The sequence below is a fragment of the Scyliorhinus canicula genome, chromosome 7 (genome assembly GCF_902713615.1).
Source record: "Scyliorhinus canicula chromosome 7, sScyCan1.1, whole genome shotgun sequence".
Classification (NCBI taxonomy): Eukaryota; Metazoa; Chordata; class Chondrichthyes; order Carcharhiniformes; family Scyliorhinidae; genus Scyliorhinus; species Scyliorhinus canicula.
The window spans coordinates 93,053,059-93,072,225 of NC_052152.1; the positions used below are offsets into that span (position 1 = coordinate 93,053,059).

The 19,167-nt window shown below is 47.3% G+C and overlaps 1 protein-coding gene across 2 annotated transcripts in view; it reads left to right on the forward strand.

Moving 5' to 3' along the window:
- Positions 1-19,167, forward strand: part of egfl6 (EGF-like-domain, multiple 6) — a 90,850-nt gene that overhangs the window by 34,244 nt on the left and 37,439 nt on the right. For both annotated transcript variants that reach the window (XM_038802456.1, XM_038802457.1), the window contains exons 4-9: positions 2,732-2,851; positions 4,423-4,542; positions 5,924-6,058; positions 7,001-7,126; positions 10,552-10,617; positions 15,566-15,865. In XM_038802456.1, the coding sequence (XP_038658384.1) occupies positions 2,732-2,851; positions 4,423-4,542; positions 5,924-6,058; positions 7,001-7,126; positions 10,552-10,617; positions 15,566-15,865 (867 nt within the window). The remainder of the gene's footprint in view (positions 1-2,731; positions 2,852-4,422; positions 4,543-5,923; positions 6,059-7,000; positions 7,127-10,551; positions 10,618-15,565; positions 15,866-19,167) is intronic.

The following is a 19,167-nucleotide window of genomic DNA, read 5'->3' on the forward strand; positions in this document are numbered from 1 at the left end:
TCTACCTATGGACCATTGTAAGGTATTACCTATGATGTATCATGTTGGTGCCTTTGTAGGCTCCGCCCCGGCTCCTCCCCTTGAGGGGAGGTATAAAGACCAGCTGCCCTGAAGGCGGCTCTCAGTAGCAGAGCAGTCGCAGGCAGGCACTGTTCTAGTCAATTGAAGCCGCAGTTTACTTCTACTCCTTGTTTTGTGTGAATTGATGGTCGCATCAATTTAATTGATTACAACACCACAATGGAATCGGCCCTCAAACCTGACCAACTGGAACTTGACCCACAAGCCACGGAGGCGAAAGGGATTTTTTCACACTGGCTCCGCTGTTTCGAGGCCTACCTCGCAGCCTCCTCCTCGCCTTCCGTCTCCGACGATCAGAAGCTGAGCCTCCTCCACGCCCGGGTGAACCATCAAATCTCTGTTCAACTCGAGGAAGCTTCCACCTATGCAGACGTGCTTGCAATGTTGAAGCGCCTATACGTAAGACCCATGAATGAGGTGTCTCCTCACTACTCGCCACCAATGCCCCGGGGAATCGCTGGAGGAGTACCTACGTGACCTCAAAATCCTTGCACGAAGTTGCAACTACCAGGCCGTTACTGCCACTCAACATATGGACCTCGCAGTCCGGGCGCCTACGTGGGTGGAGTCAGGTCCAACTATGTGAGACAGCGCCTACTTGAGAAGAGTGCCCTAGACCTGACAGAGACAGTAAAGCTAGCTTCCTCCCTAGAAATAGCGTTCCAAAGCCTCAACTCGTTCCCGTCAGATCACGCGACCCCCTCGTGGACCCCCGACCAAAGAGTACCCCAGGCCTGTGCCGCGCGGCTGCCCGCCCAACACGGGGGGGCTACCCTGCCATTTTTGTGGCCAGCATCAGCACCCCAGGCAATGCTGCCCGGCCCGGAACTTGAACTGCAACAATTGCGGAAAAAAAGGACATTTTGCTCAGGTTTGCCTGGCCAGGTCCAAACCCTCAAAATCGCAGGCCCGACCCTCAGACTCACAGGCCCGCAGATCCCGCAGTGTAGCAGCTTGCCTGCCGGCTCCGCCCCCGGACACGTCATCGGCCTTGTGCTGTCCGTGGGGGCATCCATCTTCAAGTCCGCACAACGTGTGCGACTCACGGGGGCCACCATCTTGGCTATCCTCGCCCATGCGGCCTGCTACGTGCAACTTGTGGGGGCCGCCATCTTGGATGCCATCTTCCTCGCCGCCCGACACGTGCGACCGAAGGGGGCTGCCATCTTGGCCGCCATCTGCAACGCTGCCTGACACGTGCGACCGACGGGGGCAGCCATCCTGGGACCACCCCAGCACCTCCGGCCACGCTGGCTACCCGCAACTCAGCGTAGTCACCCTGGACAGTCGCGACCCAAACACCGCCGGGTAAAGTGACACGAAATACCTTGCCTGTTTGACTCCGGGAGCATGGAGAGCTTTATTCACCCAGACATAGTAAGACGCTGCTCGCTCCCAATCTTCCCGGCACATCAAACCATCTCCCGCGCTTCTGGATCGCACTCGGTGCAGATCCGGTGGTGCACTACCGCAACCCTAGCAATACAGGGCGCCGACGCTGATTTTAAGCTATATGTACTTCCTGACCTCTGCGCTACTCTCTTGTTGGGACTGGATTTCCAGTGTAACCTCAAGAGCCTAACTCTGAAATTCGGCTGGCCCCTACCCCCACTCACTGTATGTAGCCTCGCGACACTAAAAGTCGACCCTCCCCCGCTCTTCGCAAATCACACCGGCGACTGTAAGCCAGTTGCCACCAGAAGCAGGTGGTACAGCATCAGGACAGGACTTTTATCAGGTCCAAGGACCAACGATTCTTGCGGGAAGGGTTCATCAAGGCCAGCAATAGCCCCTGGAGAGCTCAGGTGGTGGTCGTCAGGACTTGGGAAAAGAACCGGATGGTTGTAGATTACAGCCAAACGTAGAAATGTTAGCTGAGCCAACATTGGGCAGTCTGATGCCCCCAGGACTGGCGTCCGTGATGGGGTCGGCGCCTACAAGTCCGATACTGACATGGCTCCTCATCCATTGGTTCTGGAGAAGGCTCCCTTCGGGAGGAACGTCCGGTGGCCACTGGCGTCGATCCGGATGCCGACCCGCCAAAGGTACCGCAGGGGTGCGGGGAGACACTTTTGGATGGAAGGGGTTGCGCCCCAAGGCATGCACCTCCATTCCCTGTAGCTCCTGCACTCCCCGTTCTGCGTTCTCTCGGGACAATACTATTTGAATGGCCTGTTGAAAAGTCAATGTTGGCTCAGCTAACATTTCTCTGGGTGGCCGCATTGTTAATACCGCAAACCAAATTAAACCCAGGTCCCTGGCGCTGTGAAACAACACTGTGCTAGCGTGCTACCCATTAATCAGATTTTACGTAGGTAGCCATTGGCAGCTTCACCTCCAGCCTGCTTGCTAAACCTCTGAATTGCTATGTTCTAGGCCTCACTTTATGTACTTTATTCAGAGTGGTATTCTTCAACCCAACTGCCACCACCACCTCCCACCCCCTCAGTGCTGCAACCACTACCAATTCAAGGGGGCAATCTTCTATCTCTCCTGTACATTTGAACATTAATGGCTTTACCTCATTCAAACGTGTTTGAACATTTTGCACATGCTGCTCAATAATGTCAAAAATCATCTTGTCAAATAAATGAAGGCAGTTCTTTCAGCTATTCTTGTCTTTGTGCCAATGTTTTTTTGGCTGCTACAGATTTTAACGAATGTGGACTGAAGCCAAGGCCCTGTGAACATAGATGTATGAACACACATGGAAGCTATAAGTGCTACTGCCTGAATGGCTACATGCTGACTCCAGATGGCATGTGTACTAGTGAGTAAAACATCCTTGGAATGTTGTGATTAAATATTTCTGTTGGATTGATCATCTATTAGGTTTATATTGTTAAGCTCCTAAATAGTTTTAAACATTAGAACACTCAATGAGACTTCTGGTATTTTTGGGACCCGATAGATTAGGGTTTATTTTTCCTATATGTTTTTCCTATATGTCTCTTTTCCAATCACACTCTCTCTTAATCCAAACATTATTTCCTTCTCTTTATTTCACTTTCTGTCTGTGATTTGACATTGAATTCATCCTTCTTTTCCTCCTATTACCCAATTCTTAAATTGTATTGGTTAAGACTTGCCCTCTTCACTCCGGTCCTGTTTTTCTCTACTGTGTGCAACTTTTCTTTAGCACTAAAGGGTGCAAGGGAATGTCTAACTAATGGGAGATGTCTTTCGATGCCCTATTACAGAGCTTGGCTCAATAGTAGGTTCAGTCCTCAGCAAATGACCATGTAGTTCAAAGTTTCTGTGATGGAAGATGTATATGGTTTTGATTTTATTCTTATATGCTTATTGAGAAACTGACAGGATTGGGTGCAATGTTCGTTCCCACCCAATTGAAAGCAATGGAGGTTACTATTGGGCAAGATGTAAAAACAGCATGTCACCCAATTCCATAGTGCCCTATGGATAAAGTGTCCTGTGGCCTGGAGATGAATGAATGACTGTGGAGCCATGGTGCGAGAGTTAAGAGGAAAATTTGGTCCAAATGGTAGGTCTTGAGAAGATGGAAAAAGAAGCGGAAATATACTGGGAATTGGGCAAGGGGTTCCAAGCAGTAGAGCTAGGGTTTCTTAAAATACGGAATCGACTGCCAGACCACTGGCACTGCCAAGAGAAGCTATATGGAGTGATAAGGAGTGATTTCATTTGCCCTCAAATTTCTGTATCTTCTTTTGGAAAAATGCCTCAATTCCAAACAGCCTGGCATAAGTCAGGAATTCACTGGTTGGCAGTCATAGGTACTAATTCATGCTTTACCAGTCTGTGGCACAGCACCAAGGAACTCCAATGCACAGTGCCAGTGAAGCAACAATATTGGCAACATGGAATCCACCATCTTTGTTGATGGCAGGATGACAGATATTTAGCATAACTGGACGTGGAGACCTTCTTTAATTTGCGATAATTAATTTATCAGTTTTTAATTGATCATTTAATTCATTAATTACTGTTAAGCTCAATAGTTGCATTTGATAAGGATTTGTTCCATCCACTATAAATGATAAATTAATAAACTAACTTTACCATAAAGAAAAATTAATACTAACAAATCACAGTTCAACCCTTTTCCAATCAACCTTCTTGGCCTTTCAGTCTACAAAGACAGAGTTCAAATAGAGAATGTACTTTTCACTTGTCATTTTTACAAGGGAATTGTGAGGAATACAAATGTTGAAATACATTATATATTTTTTCCCAGTACAAAACTCATTATCCCTGTGTAACTTGCATCAGCAACAGGCTTAAATTTCAATCACCCAATAAAATAGGGAAAGACAACTTTCTAAGTACTGACGTGGGTAATGTTTGTACACATTTGGGTTTTAGATTCCCGGACCTGTGCCATGGCAAACTGTCAGTACGGCTGTGAAGATGTGAAGAGAGAGATCCGCTGCCTTTGTCCATCACCTGGATTGCAGCTAGGACCCGATGGAAAAACCTGCATAGGTCTGTGTTCTCTGTAACATCATGCATTAGAATAGGTTTACCAGTAGAAAGAAAACTAATTTATAGAAGAAACTATTGAAAACCATCATTGAAGGATGCCCTGATTTAATTCAGCGTGTCCATGAACATGTCACACAATTTTGGCCTCATCGGGATGAGCTAGGCTTCTTGTAGGAAATCATTTTGAAAGACAGGAAGGTTATCCTACCAGAATCTTTGTGACCTGATATTCTTCAACAACTTCATCACTCACATATGGGCATCGACTGAATGAGAAGATTCGCAATAGAGGCAGTCTGTTGGCCAAGAATGAACAGTAACAGAAATACATGCGAAATATCTTGAAGAGATCAGAGCTGTGCTCTGTTCACAGGACAAAGTGAAACAGAGATGGGATCACATGACATATTTCCCTTCCATTAATGGCGTGCTGCTCTCCCTTATATACATTACAACAGCTAGTGCAGAGCATTTCAGCTCCGATAACTAATTTGCTGCCCATAGATACATAAAACATATCATGATACTTTACCCACTATGAATAACACTTTATTTTTCTTTCATTTCCTGATGACACAAGGACAAATAAGTTTGTCAATGCTGGTTGACTGAATTCCAGGAGATTTCATCGCATGGCTTTAAGGTAGCTTGTGAGACGCAGTACATCAAAGATTTGTCAATGAAATTGAGATACATATCAGCCAAGTTTTACATGATTGGTAATCCAGGCTTGAGTCAATGACTGACTCCTGTTCCCCTATTCCTATGTTAACAGGATGGTTGAGAGAGGGTAGGCACACAAAATCTTGATATTGCAAAGAGTGATTGGATGTATCTCCAGGAATGTATGACAACAGTGAGAGGCTGATAAAACATCTGATTCACCATTCCATATTCATTTTTGAGAATTCCCTATGATTTCTTTTCCCCAAGGTTGCTTGCAGAAGTGCCCAGGAATTTTTGATTCCTGAAGGCTCTGCAATGGTCCAGGAGGATTAAAACTAAATAGCATGGCAGCCCAAATCCATTGGACTCCTGATTTTCCAGAATTACAGGACATGATCCTTCGTTAAAATTTCTTGCAAAACATTACCTCAAAAAGTTCCTAAGAGACCGTAAGAGTAAAATGCACATTGAACAGGCGACAGCACCTCAACAGCCATTTACACTCTGTCCAATCGCCACCTCCCACCTCCAATACCAACTCTCACCTGTGAAGCAATTCTAAATAGCAAGTTAATTCAAAATGAAGCTCCTCAACATTTTCCTCACCATCCAATATGTAATTAAATATCTGCAGTAAATGGCATATTTTGATATTAGGCTCCTAACTGGTAAAGACTGTAAGTATATCTATCCTTTTTACTGTTTGCCCTTCTAGATATTGATGAATGTACAACTGCCAAACCACTATGCCCTCCTCTGCGGAGATGTGTGAACACATTTGGCAGTTACTTCTGCAAGTGCCAAGCTGGTTATGAGCTGAAATACATCGAAGGCAAATACACATGCATAGGTAGGTTAAATCTATATGACAATAAATCACAACAATTACAAAACAGATTTTGACAACTCCTGCTCACACCTTATCCTCGCCAGAAGAGCTTTTTTTAAAATTTCCAATAAAGGGGCAATTTAGTGTGGCCAATCCACCTACCCTGCACATTTCTGGGTTGTGATGGTGAGATCCATGCAGACATGGGGAGATTGTGCAAACTCCACACGGACATTGAACCAGGGCCGGGATCGAACCCGGGTCCTCAGCGCTGTGAGGCAGCAGTGCTGACCACTACGTCACCGGACCACCTGAGAGGACGTTTGTTGTAACCTGCAAGCGACTTACTGGGCGGGAACAAGTAACTACCCTGTGTAACGTGCGCCCCGGTTAAGGGGGTGGGGGACCTCTAAATAATGTATAGGTGTATGGTTATATAAAGCCGATCAATTTGGGAGCGGTAAGGCAGACTCAGTAGGGAACTACCATGTGATGTATACAATAGCTATTGTAAATAAACTAAGTTTCTTTGAACTACTCAGTGTGGACTTCTTCGTGGCCTTATAAAATTGTTGTCTCAATCTGGGATACAATTCCATGCATGCCCTTTATTAGCTCACACAACTATGTATTTTTATGTATTAAGGTTAGGCTGCACACGTGCGCAATTCTTGGGAACCCCCACAGACACTCCCAATCCTATTATTGATGATGTATGCCCATGCATATCAGTTAGTGATCAACAGCAACAACCAAAGCTTTTTTTTGCCTCTTACCCTTGAAGTGTTGCAAACAACATTTGATCCCCTACTGCCGTCCTGGCTGAGATCAACAAACTCAGCACAGACTGGGAATAAATACTGGAATATTCCAGCCTCTGTGGCTCAGCTATACAATATTCCTACCAAACAAACTGTACTACTTACTTTAAACAGGTCCATTGACATTTATGTTGTTTGACAGATATCAATGAATGTGCTGTTAAAAATACACACTCGTGTAGTGCGAATGCAGACTGCCACAACACTCAAGGATCCTATAAATGTAAATGTAAGCAGGGATTCAGAGGCAATGGCTTTCACTGCTCTGGTAAGTCTTAACAATTATTGTATCAAAGTTGCTTTTCTAAATGCACGCTCTCACAGAGGAGCATCGGCTGCTGGGAATGCAGATCAGCTACACTTCCTGTGATTTTCCCACCTAGTAATACATAGGTTAGGAGCAGGAGGAGGCCTTTTGGCCCTTTGAGCCTGCTCTGCCATTCATCACAATCATGGCTGATCATCCAACTCAATAGCCTAATTCTAGGCGCCGGCCGAGGCCACTCGCCTGCCGAGGAGGTCGACGAGCACTGAAGCTGGGGCGATCCACAGGGAGGGCCTGCCGCGCGTCCAGAGTCACCACCGCCCCGGAGGGCGGCGCCTCATCCAGCCGCGGTACGTGCTCCTCTTCGCATCCCAGCCTGACCGACCCAGCCCTTAGAGCTAATCCTTATCCCAAAGTTACGGCTCTGACTTGTAATGCAAAGTGCAGTTGGAAAATTGACACCTTAAGTGAAAGTTTTTAATAACTACAATTACCATCTTTATAACTGGAGATATCTGTTCCAGGTAAAGTCAGATAACACTCATAAATAACATAGAACCATCCATGAGGACATGAAGGTAACATTAAAAAAAGGGTCATATTTTCTTATACGTGATTTGTGGCCAAAATGAGAGAAGTCAGTGCATGTTGGCCAATAAATGCAAGTGACTTAAAAAAACTTGAAGGACTTGCATTGGTGCTTGAAAAAATGAAAATCGCTTATTGCCACGAGTAGGCTTCAATGAAGTTACTGTGAAAAGCCCCTAGTCACCACATTCCAGCACCTGTACGGGGAGGCTGGTACGGGAATCGAACCGTGCTGCTGGCCTGCTTGGTCTGCTTTAAAAGCCAGCGATTTAGCCGAGTGAGCTAAACCAGCCCCTGTGTTAGTAATGGTTAATTCGTGCAGCTTCAGATTCAACTTTCTAGGTCTGGGCTACTGGAAGGGTCTGGCCTACTGGAGGGGCCTGGGGTAACTGAAGGGCCTGGTATACTGGAGGGGCCTGGGGTACTGGAGGGGCCTGGGGTAACTGAAGGGCCTGGTATACTGGAGGGGCCTGGGGTAACTGAAGGGCCTGGTATACTGGAGGGGCCTGGGGTACTGGAAGGGTTTGGGCTACTGGAGCAGTTGGGGTGCTGGATGAGCTTGGGCCACTGGAGGGGTTTGTGGTACTGGAAGAGTCTGGGATACTGGAGGGGCCTGGGGTAATTGAAGGGTCTGGGGTACTGGAAGAGTCTGGGCTACTGGAGGGGCCTGGGGTACTGAAAGGATATGGCATACTGGAGGGGCCTGTGGTACTGGAAGAGTCTGGGATACTGGAGGGGCCTGGGGTAATTGAAGGGTCTGGGGTACTGGAAGAGTCTGGGCTACTGGAGGGGCCTGGGGTACTGAAAGGATATGGCATACTGGAGGGGCCTGTGGTACTGGAAGGGTCTGGGCTACTGGAGGGGCCAGGGGTGCTAGAAGAGTCTAAAATTTCCAGCCTCTCCACCACTTACTTGCTATTTAAGCCCCATCTTAAAACTCAAACGAGGATTCAACTGTTCATCATCCCTCCTAATATCACCGTTTTTGATTGTATCACTCTGAATGTTTTCTTTGTTAAAGGGTTTATATAAATGCAGGTTATAATTGCCAGTGTTCTCAGGCCCAGGTACAACCATTTATTACTAGTTCAATTTGGCATATATCCGGCACATTCTTCTCCATTCTTTAATAACAGAGTTAAGTTGCACTATGATTGGAGTATACATCCTGTCATTGTGAGTTTGTACCTTTTAGGCAGATAGCAGACAACACGGCATTTTGAGCATCTCATGACAGCAGGGATTGTGAAACCAGTTATGATCCTTGTGTTCACCAAAATCTCTTTCCTGACGGACATGACTGGAATGTGTGCCCTAAGACTGGTAAGAAGTCTTACAACACCAGGTTAAAGTCCAACAGGTTTGTTTCAAACACGAGCTTTCGGAGCACGGCTCCTTCTTCAGGTGAAGGAGCCGTGCTCCGAAAGCTCGTGTTTGAAACAAACCTGTTGGACTTTAACCTGGTGTTGTAAGACTTCTTACTGTGCTCACCCCAGTCCAACGCCGGCATCTCCACATCATGCCCTAAGACTGATAGTGTGGGTTGTACATTGGCATGACTGACATAACCACATCTGAGGTCAGAGTTAGGACAAACCACATGCTGCACAGTGTCAACATGAGATCATGTGCTATCACCCACACCATCTTTACACAGATCCCTTAATAATATTATCTAAATGAGAAAAATAAATAAATCATCAGCAACAAACGAGTTAACAATATACTACAAGAAACTGCTTATTTTTAATATATGCATTCATTTCACAGGGTTCCAACCAATGAATTTAATTATGTGTATCAGTAGTGATGGTTAGCAAGGATTTAACTGTGAACTGTTTATAGATTAGAACTAGCTTTGGTTGAACAACTTTCTCTGTAATAAAATTATGCTCATTTTCTATTGAGTCTGTAAGATTATAATGCGCAAGATGCTTTATGGGTCATGCCAACAAACCTAGATAAAGCTTTTCATACTTGAGGTGCTTTCAACAATAATGATGTTGACACAGCTGCGTGACTTTTAACTTGCACCAGTCAAGAATTAAGCAAAACCTCGATGTTTAAATAATTTTGGGGGATGAACGAAGATCCTAGTGTGCTTAATATGTTTGACTTATACTTCTTAATTCAGGTAGATTAATATCTTACAGCTTGCTGGCATAATTTAAGGGAGTTTCAGCTGAGAATGTGGTTAATCATTTTTAATAACTCTCAGTCAGGCAGGGTGACATTTTACCCAATGATGTGATTGTATCGAGAAATAATAATCATCCAGAAGCAAAATCCCGTCCTTCTGGATACAGAGTGCAACACTGACCATTGAACAATTATTGGTCGACTGGTAGTTGCTTATATTTCTCAAGATATCCAAGGCACTCTGTGTGGCATGGATCTTGCTCCTGAAACATAGGTGTGATAGCAGGGGAAATCAAGGCATTAGGAGCATTATCGGTCATTGTCTTTGCAAAGTAGGTGGCAAAACAAAATGTATTTTACAACTGAGTTGAATTAGCACTTAAGACCAAAATAATGTCATTATGAATGTCTCAGAGAGGTAAATCAGTTTGAATGCGTGCAAAATAACCCTGGAGGTTTTTGTGCCAAATCATTATTTAGTTCTTTAGGAACATTGGCTGCAATTTTATGATGAAACAATGGTTGCTTCTGAAGCTCCATCAGTGGTGCAGGCTGTTGGACAGATCTTCAACCATCTTAACACACAAAGTGTGTTTGCATACTATCAGTTTACTAGTAAGTTTGTCCTGCCCTGTTTCTTATACTGAGATACAACAAACAATTACTTGTAAGAAGTTAACAAACAAATCTTTCTTTCATAGTTAAACCTTTCCTGCAAGGAACCTTGGAAGGAGAACAAGGCAGTGCCGACGATGAGATCCTCAATGGTGAGAAATCAATGAATAAATTGCAATCTCTCAAGCTCCCTCTACATATGCCATTGTCACATATAGCCAACCTTCCTACACCTGCAGCCCAATACTAAGGGGACTGGATTTTACAGGAGGTGGGGGTGATGATTGCTCACCCTCCACCCCAGTCAGAAAAGTTGTCTGCAAACCAACTAACTTAGAGAAAAAAAACTGTCTCGCATTGATAATGGTGAAATCATGCTGCGGGCAGCCAAATCAGGCAGAGAGTGGGATTTTGGCCCCTTAGCCAATCAGATTGTCCAGCAGCTCTAACAGTCTCAGCAGTGCCAGAACTCAATAGTGGGCACTTCAAGGACTGCACGCAGTCCAACAATGAAGAGAGCAACGGATCACAGACTCTGGTAAGTCTGGGACTTTTGAAAAAGGAAGGAATTGGGTACTCAAGAGAGGGGGACAAAGGAGTGGAGGGGCTGAGTTTCTGAATTCTGACAACATGCACAAAGGGGGGGGGGGGGGGGGGGGGGGGGGGCGGCGGTGCTGACTCGTATGTGGTTTCACATTTGTTATATTACTGGGTCTAGTAATATGTATCGTTACTAGTTGCTGTTGATGCAGATGGTCTGATGGTGTGCTCCTGAAGAAACCACGAGTCTTCAACTTAAGCAAACTAATTTATTAAAGTAACGATTGATTATATCTGTGTTCAAAACTTTAAAAGAATTGAGCGTTTTATCCGCACCCACCGACCTAGGCATGCAAGGCCTTAATGTAAACATTGGAACAGGAGCAAAATCAGGAGACACCTGTGATCACAAAGGGTAGTGAAAATCTAGCTCACTTGTACCCCAAAATCAGTGGATACTAGGTCAACTACATCTTCAAGACTGAGACTTAGACTTTTGTTAGATCAGAGTATTGAGAGATATGGATCAAAGACTGATAAATAGAGTTGAGATACAGATCAGCCGGTGTAGGTTCAAGGGAGCGAATGAGTTGCTCCTGTTCCAATGTTTATATGAAGGCCTTGCATGAGCTCTGATGCCGAGGTTGGTGTTTGCGGATAAAACGCTTAATTCTCTTAAAGTTACCTGCATCAGTGTCTAAAGTGCTCTAACCTGCAAGACTATGGGCCTAGTGCTAAAAAATGGGACCAAACTGAACAGCTAGTTGCTTATTTTTGCTTTTCTGGCCGGCACGGACACAATGGGTTGAATGGCCTCTTTCTGCACTTTTCTATGGTTCTACCTCACCTAGACTGCTTGATCTACAAACCAAGTAAATGTAGGCAGGTTCTTTGATGTCCAGACACTTCCATTTTCTAGCAGAGAATGTCTGCAAGAAGTATTGATAGGATGTTGATGAAGTGTCTCAGAAAGACTCCTGACATGTTTCAAAAATCCTCTTCAAATGTCCAGGAAAATGTGATATGCCTGGAAGTCCTCAAGGACAACTTGTTTACTCTCAATCAACTGATCTCTGTTAGGAGACAGCGTTATGTGAAGTGCTATCCTCCAAAATGTGGTACAACCTACTTAATGAGCACTGACAGGCAATTTCAGTGCCAATCAGCCTTTTATGATCGTCCAATTAGTTGCTTCTACTACATGTTTTAACTTATTTCCCAATATGGTGGTTTGCATTAAACACAGCATAAACTGGCATTAAGCAAAGTATAAAGTGGCATTACAGATAAAAAAAACCCCACCTTGCTCACTTTGGAGATGTTTTAATCCTTTAAAGTATCCTGAGAAAATTGCTTCCTCAATCTGCTGAATCACATAAGCAGAGGAAAGGTGTGTAATTATGATGCTGAAAACCTGAAGGATATTAATCTTCTGGCATGTTACACACACTATGTATTATTTCCCAGAGGGGTCCGGTTAGCTCAGTTGGCTGGACCGTTGGTTCGTAATGTGGAGCAACGGCAACAGCATGGGTTCAATTCCTGTACCAGCTGAGGTTATTCATGAAGGCCCCACCTTTTTAACCTTGCCCCTTGCCTGAGGTATGGTGACCCTGATATCAAATCACCACCAGTCAGCTCTCTGTTAAAGGGAAAAGCACGTTTGGGACTCTGGAATTATGTCGAATCCAGTTTCCCAGTAGATGACCACCAGAGTTGTACCGTTAGTGGGTGCCTGTGATAGCTGCAGGATTTTAGATATATTGGATTATCAACGTTTGGAAATTTAAGGGTTAAACATCTGGGTTGACTGTATTTGACTACATTGGTCATGTTTTAAAAAATAATATTGTTTTGTAAGACGAGAAATCTTTTGGGATCCAGTGGTGAAATTGACCATCATGAAAGCCTGGGCTAATGCTCTATTGTTTGACTAGGGGGTTCCCAGGGGAGTTAAGTTGATTTCATGCTGTAAGTTAATTTGTTTTCAGCTTGGGGAGATGATGTCATTGCTGGGTGGAACTAAGATATTCAGACATTTTGAGAAAGACTTTGAGTTGCGTTCTAATCTGGCTAACACTGAGTCCACAAGTAAGTTTTTTCAGTCTCACAGTAGGATTGTTTAAAAAGATTAATAGTATTTAAAGCAGTGCAGACTTGTCTGAGGACAAAGGGGCAGCTGAAACAAACCAGTTGAAACAACTATTTGAAGACATCCAGTCAAAGTGTACAGGTGTACAGGGGTTCGAACAGGAACCAAATCTGTTCTGGAAAGCAAAACTTAATCTGTGCCATTGGGATGTAGGATGAATTGAGAGCTGTATGTTCTTCCTTTCTTGTTGTTTAATTGGGAATAGACTCGATGAGGTTAAGATTTTAATATTGTGTCCATGTGGAGTTTCTACATTCTCCCCGTATTTGCGTGGGTTTCGTCGCCACAACCAAAAGATGTGCAGGCTAGGTGGATTGGCCACGCTAAATTCCCCTTAATTGGAGAAAATGAATTGGATACTCTATATTCATAAGAAAAAAAAGATTTTAATACTTTGAAAATTTTAAGTATCTGACCATTATGGGGAAGATGTTGATGAGATTTCTCAGGGCTCTTTGTGACCCTTGCACTTGAGTTGGTTGGGCATACTCTTTTTACAACCCTGAGGCTCAGGGTGCATTTCTGTGTCATCTCTTGGAATCTAACATGGCAGATTTGATTTGGACTACCAAGGTCATGTCTTTTACCAAGGATAAATTTCCATGAGAAGATGTTTCCTAATTTGTGGAATTGAAGTCTTCTCAATTAATTGATCACAAATTAGTTTAATAGGGAGTGTGCCAAATTTACATGTAGATGTGAATTGCTGAAACACAACCACGCATTGTTTAATGTGCTCACCTGGCATCATTGGCAGAATGTATATCATTAGATTATTACACTTTTCTTTTGCCTGCACATCTTTTGAGAGCCCTGTGAACTGCTCAAACATTCACTGGCCTCCTGCTCTGAGAGCATGTAGGAGTATCAACATTTTGCAGATAGACATAGGAACATAGAAACATTGAAAATAAGAGAAGGAGTAGACCATTCGGCCCCTTGAGCCTGCTCATGATTCAATATGATCATGGCTGATCCTCTATCTCAACATCATACTTTGACTCTCTCCTCATACCCATTGATGCATTGAGGCGTCGAAATCCATCTATTTCCTTCTTAATTATATTAATGACTTCGCCTCCACAGCCTTCTGTGGTAGAGAATTCTTCTCATCTCAGTCTTAAATCATTGCGACATTCAGACTGTCCATCCCTGTAGCGAGCCGGTACAGAGCTGCACTGAAAGAGCCCAAGAAGCAGCCATTCTACCAGTTAGGTGGTACATACCTGGACACGTGACCTCTCACGTCAAAAAAGTCTGCCCTCACACTCCCACCACTGGTCCATTCTCCAAGCTGACCAAGCCATTTTCAAAGACACAGAGGACGGGATTCTCTGAAATCCCGACCAAGTGTTGACGCCGGCGTCAAAACTGGCGCGAGCGACGTCAGCATCAACGGGCCTCCAGGTCCAGGCAGTCACCCCTGGGGTGGTGTCCGCTCCTGCGGCGCTTAAAAGCTGGCGCGCCACGGCCGGCGGGGGTCTGCGCATGCGCACCACGGTCGGCGCGGGTCCGCACATGCTCGCCACGGCCGGCGCGGGTCCACGCATGCACATGGGTTGCTGTCACCGCGCCAGCCCCCGGGCAATATGGCAGAGTCCTACAGGGGCCCGGCGCGAAGGTACATAGGCCCCCACCGGAATTAGCCCGCCCGCCGATTGGTCGGCCCCAAGCACGAGCCTGGCCACCGTGGAGGCCCCCCTCGGAGTCGGATCCCCGCGCGCCCCAACCAGGACGCCCCCCGCAGCCAGAACTCTGAAGTCCCGCCGGGTCGGACCATACGTAACCCATGCTGGCGGGACTCGGCCGAACTCGGCGTCCATTCAGCCCGTCAAGGTGCGGAGAATTGCCGGGTGGGGGCGTTTTCAACGGCCACCTACCGGCACGACGGCGACCCCATGGGCACAATTGGTGCCGTTTCTGTGGTCGCTGGAGAATCAGCAGCCCGGCGCCGGAGCGGCGTAGTGCGATTTTCGCACCCCCCCCTCAGCGATTCTCCGACCCGGCATGTGATTGGAGAATCCCGGTCGGAATCTATGTTAACTAACTGAATTCACCTTGACTGCTCATGAAATAGCTTTGTCCCCCATGCTAATATTTTCTTAACTAATAATTGCAAGTGGCCAAAGAATAGGTGGGAAAAGGACTATTTTATTACTATCTCCATGATTATTCTCCAACATTCTTCCCTCTTAGCTGGGAAATAACATGGGATCTGAAAAGGAACAAAGAGAGAGAAAGAGTAAATGATTACAAAACATTTGATATAGTAGGAATTAATGGAAACCAAATTGGGCCTTTGTTAACAGTGTCCATAGAAAGAAAGCAATGTGTTTTTTTGTGCGCAGAATGTAACAGAGATGAGGATGCTGTACATATATATTAAGTAACAGGTTTCTTTCACTCAGCTGTTCCAGAAATTCCTTACGAAGAAGGACCTGTGATTCTGGGAGGAAGCAGGGAAGCCATAAAGAAAATACTGGCAAATAGAAATAACGGAAGAAACAGTGAAGTGTTAAAGAATGCCATCCCTCGACCTGTAGCCACCCCTCCATCCCAGGGCCATCTAAAGCCATTTGACTATGAGGATGGTATTTACATCGGGAGCCATGATGAGAAAGAATTTGACGTGGGTTACGAAGGCACTGAAGATGAGGTTGAGAACTACATTGACTCAGAGGAGTTGCATCCCAGGGGAGATGTATTTGGTAAGTCAACATTTCAACAAAATATTGCACTTAAGGGCAGCTTGATGACATAGTAATTAGTGCTGCTGCCTCACAGCACCAGGGACCCGGGTTCGATTCTAGCTTTGGGCGACTGCCTGTGTGGACTTTGCATGCTCTCCTCATATCTGTGCGGGTTTCCTCCGGGTGCTCTGGTTACCTCCCATAGTCCAAAGGTGTGCAGGTTAGGTGGATTGGCTATGCTAAATTGCCCCTTAGGGTGCAATAATGTGGAGGTTAAATGGTTTGGCCATGATCAATGACCAGGATTAGGAGGATAGGGTGGGGGAGTGGGCCTAGTAGAGTGCTCTTTCAGAGGGTCAATGAAGACTCAATGGGCTGAATGGCCTCCTTCTGCACTGTAGGGATTGTATGACTTCTCAACATCAACCATAATGATAAGTATAAAACATCGGGGTCTGGTTCTCTGTTTCAGAAGCTCTGTGCTGACGCTGGGACTGAATCGGTGGTGTTCTGTGACCATAGAAACAGCGCCAGTCCCGAGCAACTCAGGATCTATTAATGGGCTAGCATTGGCACCGCGTGAAACTAGAGCAATTCCAATGAGAAACTCTGCCAGATTCACTGAGGTCGGGATTAACACTCGAGAGGCTGACAAGCTGCAGCCACATTCAATCACCCCACTCCCCACACACACTCATCCCAGCTAACAAGATGGCAGCACAAAGAGCAGCACCATCGGGTTCGCAGATGCGGACCTTAAGACCCTGATGGATGCCGTGGAGGAGAGGCCGGAGTGGGAAGGAGGCTGCCACCCATTGACACACACCAGGCCTGGGCGCAGGTGGGAGAGGCCGTGAGTGCCGTGGGCCCCACCACCAGGACCGGCCAACTGTTCCAGAAGAAGCTACACAACCTTCTCAGGGCAGCCAGGGTGAGTAGCCAGCACCATGCCCCTGGCACCAACCCCTGTCCCACTCACCCATAACCACACCTACCCCACCTAGGGAGTGACCGAACCTCACCCACCGGCTGCCTGCTCGCACCCTACCCCACACCAAATGCCAGCATCCATACATGGCTGTTGCCCTGTTCACAAAGGCCACCAGCTGACCACCCCTTATGCTACCCAAGTCCAGTTGCATAATACTGTACATTTTCTGCTTCCACCCTGCCAGGAGAAGGCAGAGCACAACCAGAGGGAGAGAGAGAGGACTGGAGGGAGCCTGCTGGAGCTTTGGCCCCTCACCGACGCTGGCAATGGACTTGGTCGGTGGGTCCTCCCCACATCACCACCCCGGCCCGTGATCCAACCATGCGTCATGTCTTGCAGCATCAATTGGCAGTGAGGCAGGCCCTTCTGTTGTCCCCCACCCTGGCCGACCACCCAAGGACACGTCCAACGATGAGTCAGCACCGGACAGCAACGCGAGCCCCCAAACGCCAGCTCGTGACACCAGAGCAGCAGTCCAGGGATGACACTGACTTCCCATCACAGCTGCCTCCACCATCCCAGAGTCACTCACCTCAGTTGGGTACTTTAGTGAAGAGGCTCCTGGGGCACTCTCCGGTCCCACCACACACATGTAGCGGCATATCAGGTGGAAGTAGGAACCCCCAAGCGAGCTGACTGTTGGAGTGCGGCTCGACCCCAGGGACTAGCTGCCATCCAGATGGGTCTTAGGCTTCTGGAAACGGCAGTTCCATCAATGCTGGAGATGCAGACACAGAGCCAGGGACTACATGATGGGTTGTCAGCAACCATCCAGTGCCTGCAGATGCAGTTGGAGGAGTCCAACTGCCTGCAGGGCCAGGAGGCGGTGCCGACCATGCGTGCCACCCAGGCCAATACCGCACGGGTAGCATCCATGGTGGAGGCCTTGAAGGCGAAGGTATCTGCCATAGGTCAGCATGTCCAAGGCTTGGGGCACAGAGTGCGGGTGGTGGCCGAGGCCCAGGACATGGCTGCCCTGTCACATGCAGCCATGTATCAGGGCCGCCTGGACATTGCAACGGCACTCCAGCCCAATCACAACAGGTCATGGCTGTGGGCAGCAAGGGCATGGGCCTGGCGCTGGTTGACCTGAGCTGGTCACAGAGGGACCTGGCACAGTAACTGAGTGATGTGACACAGTCCCAGAGTGAGATGGCCCAGTCCCCGTGTTCCATGGCCATGAGCAGTAAGACTCTGGTTGAGATGAGTGTGGGCCTCCAGGACTGGGAGCGCCGGGTGGCGGAGGAGCCCCCAGAGGTCGTATCAGCCGCATCCCCACCCCAAGGAAGAGCCCACGGGCCATTGGGCACTCTGGGAGAGGAGGAGGTAATGGGGCCCATCCCGGTGATCCCTGCAGGGAAGGTTCTAGAACACCGCAGACTCACGCCCTGGCGCATCCAAAGGGCAGCGACAAAATAGGGTGGCACCATGCCACCGAGGACATCCGAGAGATGGCTGGGCCTGTCCAGGCCTGTTTGCATGACAGGACGCCACCAAAGGAGACTCGGATAACAGGGCGGGTATTGCAGCAGGCTGTATACAACCCTAGTGTACCGTCTGGGATCCACCTAGATTTAGCATCAAGTGCCATAATGCCAGACAGTTAGACACCAGTTAAGTTGGCACGGGTGAAGCACACAAGATAGCATTAGGGCCTAGGGCACAAACCTGTAGATAAATGCTCACTGTTCACAATAAACATCTGTTCACTAACGTTACAACATTACCTCAGTGCTCTGCCAGAAGGATGTGAGGGATGAGCTGGGCTGGCATGGCTGGGGACGGGGGAGGGGTGGGCGAAGTTGTGCGGCGATTGGAAGTGGGCCCCCAGGTCAGCCACCACATACTGCCCCGGCAACCGGCCCCACCCACAGAGGACGCAGCAGGCCACCAAGATGTGGGAGACTCTCCCAGTGCTATACTGGAGTGACCCTCCAGAGAGGTTCAGGCACCTAAACCACATCTTCAGCGCGCTGATGCACCCCTCGATCACGCCCTTGATCACAACATGAGTGTCGCTGGAGTGGACCTCCGCATTGGTCTGTGATCTCCGGATAAACGTCATCAGCCATGACCGCATCGAATAATCCCTGTTGCCCAAGAGCCAACCTCTCACCCACGGGTGCGCCTCTAAAGTGTTGGGAACCTTCGAGTGTGTCAGGATGAAGGTGCCGTGCACACTGCCTGGGTATCGGGCGCAGATGTGCAGGATGTGCACCACCTTTTTTTAAACAGGGGAGTCGCATTTGCTGTTTTCCAATCTCCCGGGACCGCCCCAGAGTCCAACGAATTGTGGTAAATTACCACAAGCACATTTGCTATTTCGCCC